Genomic DNA, 10668 nt, shown 5'->3' with positions numbered 1-10668 from the left:
ACATGCACTGTTGGTACTCCTCTTTCTATTATGCACAAGTATTATCATTCAGGAGATCTCATCATTGCTGGAATTATTTCTCAGATCTACATGACATTTGATCCAATGGATTTCAGAGGACATCCATCTCAGAAACTGATTGATGATTTAATGTACGAAGTAGCTGTTTTCAATCATATCGTAATATCCAAAGGCATGCTGATCTGATGTCTTGGGTTTATATGGGTGGGAAATGATTGCCAAAAAGACAGTTGATCTGCTTTTAGAGAGTTCTTGAATGTGCCTACATCTCAATTTTTACTGTTAGCTCTTTCCAGGAAATTTTTATTGTAGTGCTCAGAATCTCAATGCCACATGTTATAATTGATGGAGGTTGGCTGGAATGATACATTAGTGAGTTGTAGATATGCAAAACATTGTTGAGGTTTTATTGCTGTTTGAAGTACTTAATTTAACAATGGAATTCTGTTGTTGTTGTTGTTATATCGATTTATACACCGCCCTATATCCAGACGTATTAGTAGTAGTAGTAGGAATAGCAGTAGTGCAGCAGCAGCAGCAGCAGCAGCAGCAGCAGCAGCAGCAGCTGATATATTAGTCAATTCAATAACAAAAGCAAAACCAAAAATTCTTGCTAGCCATCTACCCTTACCCCAAGGCTCTTCCCAGCACAGGAACTGTAACGGCTCATTATTCCATTACCAATTACAGTTTTCTTGCTTTCTGCGGGAGTGCTGTCCTTTGTTACACAATACACTATAGATGCTTCTCAAACTTTTAGAAAAATCTGGATGCAATAAGCTACACTTGTACCAAAATAAAATATCTAAAGTAAAAGAAAGTACAGGTTCTAGCGAATTAAAATTATTAAAACATTACCAGTTCCAGAAAACTGCAATTTTCAGGCTTGTTTGCATTTCACCCAATCTTTGTCACAGAGGCCTAAAGAGTATACTGTATTCCTTTATTTAATTAATTGTGTGATATACAGCATATGTAAATTTGTAGGTAGGTAGGCAACTATATAAAAATATTTATGTATATATGAATAACACTTTCTAAAATTACAGCAAGATGAAATCTCTAATCCAGGAATGATTATGAATGGTCTGCACTGGAAATATATTATCTTTGTTTGTGTTTCTTTGTGTCTGCACATGCAAGCAATGTTATTAGCAAGCATATGTTGAAATTGAATGCTACACATTTCATATTCAGAAGCAGACGCACTTTGACACAGCATGCCAATCTCATTGCAGGCCCTTTCTCCAAAACTACCAGCATATCATGGCCTTGGTGTATGCTGTAAAGGAGATCAATGAAAATCCACAAATGTTGCCTAATATTACCCTGGGCACGCACATCTATAATAGCTATTTCAGAGCAAGCTGGACCTACCTTGCTTCAATGGACCTTCTCTCCACACAGGGAAGATTTACCCCTAACTTCAAGTGTGATGCCCAAGACAATGCAATAGCTGTTATCACAGGACCAAATTCTCACATCTGTCATTTCATGGCACACATTCTTAGCATCTACAAGATGCCACAGGTAGGATGTGCTTATCAAATTTGGATTTACAAATAATTTACTCCTCAATGCTCTTGTACGTGAATGTTTGTGATTGCAGATAGAAAGCACCAGGACTGAAGATTAAAGACATAACCTTGCCAGCTGTTCATAGGTCAAAACGAATGTAATCAAGAAAAATAATTCTACTCTTTTTGTTTTTCATTCGTGTGGTGATATTATAATGGATGAATATGTATTCTTCTTGAGTGGGTAGTTCCCAACAGGCTTCAGATGCTGTTGGATATGATTCATTTTCTAGATCTTAGTTTAGGGTTCAGGTGCAGTTGTGATACTGAAATTGTATATTAGACACAAACCTCTCTATTCTCTCCCAATTTTCTTTTTCTTTCTTAGCTTGTATATGGCTCTGCTCCAATGACCATTGGCAACCCTGAAGCTGTTTTCTTTAACCGGATGTTCCCAAATGAGGACCATCAAACCTGGGGGATTCTTCAGTTGCTGCTGCATTTTAAGTGGACATGGATTGGGGTGCTTTTTATAAGTAATGACAGTGGAGAGAAATTCATACAGAGTGTCCTCCCCATATTTTCACAAAGAGGTATATGCCTTGATTTTGTAGAACAACTGCCAAAAGAATCCTTTTCCAGTAAATTTGATGAAATAATGAATGGCTTTTCTCGAGTAAACAGAATAATTCTGAGAAGCAGTGCCAGCACTGTGATCACACATGGTGACATTCAGCTCACAGTAATTCTTAGAGCCAGTCCAATGTTTGCTGAATATGAGGGCATAAAAATGAACAGTAAAGGTAAAGTCTGGATTATGACAGCCCAGATGGAGTTCACATCAGTTCCCTTTCAAAGAACGATGGGTTTAGAGGCCTTCCATGGAGCTTTATCCTTTGCAGTTCCTTCCAAGGAGGTATTAGGATTCCTGGAATATCTTCAGATGAAAAAGCCTACCTTGGAAAAGGAAGATGGTTTTATCAAGGTATTTTGGGGAAAGGCATTTGAATGTTCTTTCCCCATGAATGACACCACAGATGAGGAAATGTGTACTGGAGAAGAGAAGTTGGAGACCCTTCCTACCTCTGTATTTGAAATGAGCATGACTGGCCACAGCTACAGTGTCTACAATGCTGTCTATGCTGTGGCACATGCTTTGCAAGCGATGCATTCATCTAAATTTCGACACAGAGAAATGGCATATGATGGGAGAAAGAATTTTCTGAATCCGCAGCAGTGGCAGGTAATATTCTGAGTGCCTTAATGCAGAATAGGACATTATATCTATCTCACAATAAGCCAGGATAGTGCCATAGGTCAGTGATGGAGCATCTGCTTTGCACATAGGAGATTTGAAGGTCAATTTTTGACAACCTCAATTAGAATGGTAGGATCACTTTTATGAAATTCTGGGAAGAAGCTGCAGGTTTGTGTCGATAGCACACAGAAAAAGATGGTACAGTAGTCTGACTCAGTCTAAGCCAGCATTGTTATAGAAACCTTACCTCATAAAAGCTTTATCTGTTTGGAATAGCATTTCATTGTTGTTCCTTAACTCAACAATTTATGGGGGTTGGGAGAAGGAAGTCAGCAGCGGGAAAGAGAAGCTAGAGAATCGGCATACTGTTTGAAATGACAAACACATTATTTGCAAGCCACACCTTTATTTATGTAAATTCAAAAGAACAGTAATAGATGGGAAGAAGTGGATGCTTCTGACTCTACAGCCATGGCAGCTAATGTCCTGAGTGCATTACTACAGAGGAATCCATCAGAAATGCATGTTCAACCGAGAGCCATTAAATGTCTATCTACATCTTAAGGCTGGAGTGTTGACATCTAAATGCTTTTTTTTTTGCCATAGTTTTCCTTCTGAGCCAATTTGATACTTCTCCCCTGCATTCAGTTCCCAGTGAAAACTATGAAACAACTCACCATCGTCAGAGTTATAATCTTATTTGCCAGGGATGTGTGAAAGAGAGCTGTATTTTCCATTCTTCCAATTCATTTTGCTTTCTGCTTAGATTTAATTTCTGTATGCAAGACCACTAACCATAGTTTCCAAAAAGTCATCTGTTGTTGCTATATTTGCCTACTATTGTGCATTCTTGATTGTGTCTCTTTGCTTGCACTTAGATCCACCGCTATATGAGAAGTGCCTCGTTTAACAACAGTGCTGGGGAACAAATTACTTTTGATCAAAGTGGGCAAGTTGTTGCTGGGTTTGATATTGTAAACTGGGTCACATTCCCAAACCAGTCCTTTCTCAGGGTCAAAGTTGCAGAAGTAGACCCCTTGGCTACCAAGGACAAAGGGTTCACAATTTCTATAGACGAAATTATATGGCCCAGTATATTTAACAAGGTAGGTCTTGTGCAAATTTCTGTACTCAGAATCATTTCTCCAACCAGCGGGAAAAAACCCAGAATCAATCATTTACAAATACATGGGTCTAAGTTTGGCTTTAACAGTGAACACAAAGCACTGCCATCATGGCCAATAATGACTGCTGGTCTTATCCTCCCTTAACTTTTCTAATTTTTTTTTAAAGTCATCATTGTGTCTTCTGCGAATGAGTGCCATTGTTTAACTAAGCAATGCAGGTAGAAATTCTTTCTTCTATCTGTTCTGAGTGTTTCAACATTTAACTCCATTGGGTATCCATGAGTTATAGTGTTATGAGAGCATTGGATTTGAATTTATTTGAATTGGTAATTTGATATTTTATTTTTACAACTCTCACTTTTATTAGCTATACATCCAGTTGTTCTTGATCTCTTTCCATAGTTTCAGAAAGCCTCATGAGAAGCAATTCATAATTTAAGAAATAACTAATAGTAATAATAACAATAATTTATTGTGTCTTTATCTGCTCTGGCTCATATTAAGAAGTGTTATCTGCCCTGGGATAAGCAATGGTGAGAAACAGAATGCAGAACTTCTTTAATAAAGTAATTCGGTAATAAAATATTTGATCAAACCGTTTGTAAATGTGAAGAAATCACTGAAATATAAAGCTCTCAGTATAGTATAGAATTTCTGGATGTAAGAACATTTCTGCTTTTATTTATTAACAGGCACAACCCCTTTCGGTGTGTAATGACAATTGCCTTCCAGGGTATAGTAAGATAAAGTTGGAAGGGAAGCCATTTTGCTGCTATCATTGCCTCCCATGTCCTGAAGGGAAGATTGCAAATCAGTATGGTAAGAAATGCAATGTAGAGCATTTGTTCAAATATAATGGGCAGTATCCAACTACTCCCCCCTATCAAGTCCTTGGATTCCTTTAATGGAATACCCTTCACATAGGGATGGTGAGACCATTCCCCCATCCCTATCATCTGAACCAGTGCCTATCCGCAACCTTACAAGTTGTGACGATTTGCTACATAGCATGCAAAACTCAAATGACAACAGCCAATCAGCCAAGTGAGGGAAATTACTGCCATGCCCCTTTCCCAATGACAGGCGACATATGACGGCATAGCAAGGTCAAGCAAAAAAGGCCTAAAATTAGGGAGAGGTGGGCTGGTGTTCCAAATGCATGCACCGAAAGAGGAATCTCTGGTACACGGGCATGGGTATATATAGGTCTCTCGGTACATTTAGACTTCACCCCATTGGCCAGATTGAACCAACATTGAGGGACCTTCCAATAAGGTGTTGTGGCTTACCAATTGTACCCACCCACAACACAGGGTGTCAGTTTTCCAGGTCTCATCACAATAAGTGCCCTCTTTAAGGGAGGACCCGATTTATGAGACAGAGAGATGAATAGTCTAATCTGGTATAAGGCAGCTTCCTGTGTTCCCCAATATAAAGACACTTACTTAGTATAAGGAAGATGCTCCTTCCACCAAATGAAACAGCTTCCTCCAAGGGAGAACTCCCTTCAATGTAACACTTAATTTTTTTGTAGAAAAAATAATGGCTTTTAGATTTATGTGAGCTTCCTTGATTCAAGACTTTATACTATTATTGCTTAAATACTGCAGTACACTATATATTGCTGTTTTATTTTAAAGAAAACCATGTTTTCCTTTCCAGACATGGATGAGTGTTTTCAATGTCCAGAAGACCAGTATCCAAATGACCAACATGATTCCTGCATTCCAAAATATATAAGTTACTTATCTTATGAAGAACCTTTGGGAACATGTTTAGCTATTTCTGCTCATTTCTTATCTGTTATCACATTTTTGGTACTCAGAGTCTTCATTAAGTACTGGCATACTCCCATAGTCAAAGCCAACAACAGGGACCTCACCTTTGCACTCCTAATATCCCTCCTGCTCTCATTCCTTTGTGCTCTGCTCTTCATTGGCAAGCCTAATAAGGTGACCTGCCTCCTTCGACAAATTACTTTTGGTCTCATCTTCTCAGCGGCGGTTTCTTGCATATTGGCCAAAACCACCATCGTGATTTTAGCTTTCATGGCTACCAGGCCAGAGTCCAGTATCAGGAGATGGGTGGGGAATAAATTGGCCATTACCATTGTTCTTTCCTGCTCCCTAATTCAGGCCAGTCTTTGTTGTGTGTGGCTGGCAACATCGCCCCCATTCCCAGATCTAGACATGCACACAATGACTGAAGAGATTGTGCTTGTGTGCAATGAAGGTTCAGTCACCATGTTCTACTGTGTCCTGGGCTTCATGGGCTTCCAGGCCATAATCTGCTTCATGGTGGCTTTCCTGGCTAGGAGGTTGCCTGACACGTTCAATGAAGCCAAGTTCATCACCTTCAGCATGTTGGTCTTCTGCAGTGTATGGTTGACCTTTATCCCAACCTACCTGAGCACAAAAGGGAAATACATGGTGGCTGTGGAGATCTTCTCCATTTTGACTTCTGGTGCTGGCTTACTGATCTGCATCTTTTCCCCCAAATGCTACATTATTCTGCTGAGGCCTGACTTGAACAAAAGAGAACAGCTGATAAAGAGGCCAAACTGAAGGAACTTAATTTTTCTTAGTTTTTACTTTTTCAAAATGCAAGTAGGTGAATAGGTAATGCTCCAGCGGGAAGGTAAACGGCGTTTCTGGGCGCTGCTCTGGTTCACCAGAAGTGGCTTTGTCATGCTGGCCACATGACCTGGACGTTGTACGCCGGCTCCCTCGGCCAGTAAAGCGAGATGAGCGATGCAACCCCAAAATCGTCCATGACTGGACCTAATGGTCAGGGGTCCATTTGCCCCTTACCTTTACATTTTTTATTGCTTTCATTTCATGTATCAGTGGTCTCGTTGGATAGTAAAATTCATGTTAAATAGCTGTTTTAGGGGTTGTCTTTCATCATCTGGAACGAATTAATCCATTTTCCATTACTTTCTATGGGAAAGCACGCCTTGGTTTAACGACGGATTTCCAGAACAGATTAAGTTCATAAACCAAGCTACCACTGTAGCTGGCTGCAGAGCAGAATGTCTGATGACATCTAGCTGAATTAATTAAGACGTGTGTTCCATTGTAATGAGCAGCTTGTATTCTTTGAAATCCTACTTGTTTAGACAATGCATTCATTTATGTATGCAATTCAAAGGAAAGATTTGTACTATTATTAGTACACCCAGTTGGTGCTGTTACTCTTGGTTTGTTCCTATATTCTTCATTGTAAACGCCTTATAGTTTTTAGGTAGATATTAGAGAAAGTTCAAGGTTGGAACACATTTTCGTACTGTGATATGTCAGGGTACATTCTGTGTTTGAATTTTGCTTTGAAAATTTGGAGATATACATTGCTTGTTTTGAACAGAATGTCATATTTCAAATTTATTAATTGTATTTTAAAAGTGTCAATTTCTATTCCTCTTTCCATGGCTTCATTTTGTTGCAATTTATTTCCTTTATTGCTGGTGCATTTCCACTAATTTGAACTCCTCACCTCCTCATCGCTTTTAGTAAGCATCAGTAACCCATCTTCCAGAAGCTTCATCCCACCCAGCAAGTTAATTCTGGAGGAGACTAGTGGGGGGGAGGCTTGTTTCATTTCATTGTACACAGGTTGTACAATGACAATAAAGGTATTATTGTTATTATTATTATTATTATTATTATTATTATTATTATTATTATTATTATTATTATTTTGTGGGAATGTGGAGAAATAATCTGCATTTTTGGTCTTGAAGACAAGTTTTAAAGGCAAGGTAATGCACACATTGTAAGTGAATTTCCCAATAAAGCAGAGAACTTGAAATGAACATCTGAGACTGGTGCTTCTTGATCACACTTGGACGACACCTAAGGTGCCAGACAGTCACAGTCTTTCTCCACATTTTCTGAATGAATTCTGATTGCTAGAAAGTGAAAGGAAACATAGAGTTGAAATACAAGAGATATTCAGGCGAGGATTAAGTTTTCTGCAATAGAGAACTTCAGTGAGTGAGCAGCCATCACAAAGGTCTATTTCATTCTTCTCCGGCCCAAGCTTGGTGTACAAACAACATCGTAAAAAAGTTTCTCAAAGTATTATTAACTAGCTGACCCGGCCACGCGTTGCTGTGGTTTTTGAAATGTTTTTGTAATGCTTAGGTGTAATGTTGAGTTTAGGTTAGGTTAGGTTTTGTTGTTTGTATCATAAGACTTGATGGTAGACTACGTTTTCTGTTTTGCCATTGTTTGTGTAGATATGTAAGTTTTGTGGATTCTAACTCTAGAGCATGGAACATAAAATTGTCCATGAGAGAAGCAATCAGTTTCTGGATGTATACCGCAGGAGTTCAAAGTTTGTCATTGGGATTTGTTGATAGTCATTTCATATGGTAATCTTATTGGAAATTGTAGTCTTCTAAATTGGAATGGTATATCTGATGGTATTATTGTTATTTGAGGAATGAGTGCGTATGATGTGGGCGTTGTTTTGGGGTTTTTTTGTTGGGTTTTTTGGTGATTTGTATGTTGGTTGGTTGGTTTTTGTTGGAGGATATAAATATTGATGATGTTTTTTTGGTTGTGTGTGGTTTGTGTGTGGGCTTTTTTAAAAGTAAATATTTTATTTTTTGTTGTCATTTTGTTAGTGTTTTTTTATCTTGCTTGTATAATTATGTAGTTTTTTAATGTATTAGGGACTGTAGGGTATGTTAGTAGGGTTGGGTCTCACTTTTGGGTGTGGTTATTTTTTATTTTGTTATCTGATGGTCTAATTGAGGATTGTTAGGTACTGAGGAAGGTGTGTGTGTGTGTGTGTGTGTGTGTGTTTGTTTGTTTGTTTACTTGTTTTAAGGTGTGTGAAAGATGGTGGGTCAGTTGTGGGCTCGGGCTGGAGGCAGCAAATGTTGGAGCGGGCTATTTTTTGTTTTTTGTTTAACTGATGGTCTAATTGAGGATTATTAGTTTATTAGTTACTTTGGAAGGTGTTGTTGTTGTTTTTTACTTGTTTTAAGGTGTGTGAAAGCCGGCTCCTCAGGAGGTTTGTAGCGTGAGGCTGCTCATAGCATTTGTAGGCCCCCTTTTTCTCCAAGGAGTTCAAGTGGGTATAAATGGTTCCCTCCACCTCATCTATATATATAAAACGCAAGTGGCTCTGCATCCAGTCCGTGTGTCTCTGGGTTTGCACTACTGCGCATGTGCCCCAGGGACACAGGGATTGGATGGAGAGACATCGGCCGGGGGCAGTTGAAGCGGGGCGGTTGAATTGGAACGTCGGCGCTCCAGAGGCCAGGGGAGGCCAAGAAGGGAGGCCACGATGCCGCTCTCGCCGCTGCACCTTCCTGCCCTCGGCTCCACCACCAGCCGGGCTTCCCGCCGCCCACTTGGCCTCCAGGGGACTGCTTTAGCGGGAGGTGGGGGGTGGTGGAGAGGCAAGAAGCGGTTTCTCCGCTTTCGCGGAGAAGCCGCTGCTTGCCTGCCCCGCCCCCTGCCCCCTGCCAAAGCCTGCTTTAGCGGGAGGTCGGGGGGTGGTGGACATATGTTCTAGCGCCCGTTATTTTAACGGGCTGAAACCACTAGTTTAATAATACAAATTATTATTATTATTATTATTATTATTATTATTATTATTATTATTATTATATTTGTACCCTGGGCTGACGTCTGGTTTGTCCCAGCCACAACAACCCTGTGTTGTAGCTTAGGCTGGCCCAGGGTCACTTGGAGAGCTTCACAACGAGATTCGAACGCTGGTCTCTTTCTTAAATGGCCCTTTAATAGAATTAAACCCTTGCCCTGGATTTACTACCCCCCAAAAAAAAACCTGATACATGGTACAGTCCGCTCTGGCTTTGAGCCTCGGGTCAGAAGGGACCATAACGATGCAAGGAGGGGTGATGGGGAACTGGTAGGATCCTTATACATTTGTGTGCGGCGCTTTTTCCTCTTCTGATAACTAGAGTAAAGCGATACATCAGTGTTGAAAGGATTGTGTGTGGAGACAGGATAGGAAGCGAATGTAGTTGCTGAGCTTTCTCATCCTACACCCCCCCCCCGCCATAAGGAATGGTATGGCCCGGGCCTAAAAACCTTTTCCTGCCTGGAGCTGAAACTACTAAGAACGTTTCTGGCTGGGCAAAGAGAGTTTAGGTCTTCCTCTTAATTGTTTTTTTTTGGCGATGTTTTCTGAGTGCTGTAAGGCCTTTGGCAGAGGCTGGGGCTAGGGAGCTTAATAGGAGGCTGTCCCTGCTGTCGGTTCCTCAGGTGGTTGCACACGGGAAAATGGCACACTAAGGTTAAGGAGGTTTTTTGGTTGGCGCACGGTCTGTGATGCTGCCCTGCGATTGTTCAAGTCTTCCATTCTGTTGCTGGTGACACGTAATGTGTGCACCATTTTTTTGCCTTAATTCTATATTTTAGGCATGATAGGTGTGGTTTGTTTTAATTTTTATTATGGCAGATCCTTCCTTGATGGTCATGGTACGCTGTGTCCTAATTTGATGAGATTTGGTCCAGCGGTTACGGAGCAAGGTGGTGTCCGACGCGCACGCAATGGGAATATATATATATATATATATATATATATATATATATATATATACACACACACATACTTGAGAAACAGGATGAAAACTAGGATGGATGTTGTTGGTATCAGCTGTGTCCCCCTACCATGACAATTGAATTGTATTGGCTCATGTGGCCCATAATCATCAAAATTGCCATGGTTAATTCTACTTCTTCTTAAGTCCCTATAGATTTCCCGT

At 40.1% G+C, this 10668-nt stretch overlaps 1 protein-coding gene across 1 annotated transcript; it reads left to right on the top strand.

Moving 5' to 3' along the window:
• LOC117058134 (vomeronasal type-2 receptor 26-like) lies at positions 1-6487 on the top strand. The gene is made up of 6 exons (XM_033169078.1): positions 1-152; positions 1374-1551; positions 1927-2781; positions 3675-3902; positions 4616-4742; positions 5586-6487. Exons 1-6 carry the CDS (start codon positions 31-33, stop codon positions 6485-6487), a joined length of 2412 nt encoding a protein of 803 aa, XP_033024969.1. The 5' UTR covers positions 1-30.
• The last annotated feature ends 4181 nt before the right edge of the window (positions 6488-10668 follow it).

This window comes from Lacerta agilis, chromosome 14 (assembly GCF_009819535.1).
Source record: "Lacerta agilis isolate rLacAgi1 chromosome 14, rLacAgi1.pri, whole genome shotgun sequence".
In the NCBI taxonomy this organism is placed as follows: domain Eukaryota; kingdom Metazoa; phylum Chordata; class Lepidosauria; order Squamata; family Lacertidae; genus Lacerta; species Lacerta agilis.
This window is presented reverse-complemented; position numbering and strand designations above follow the sequence as displayed.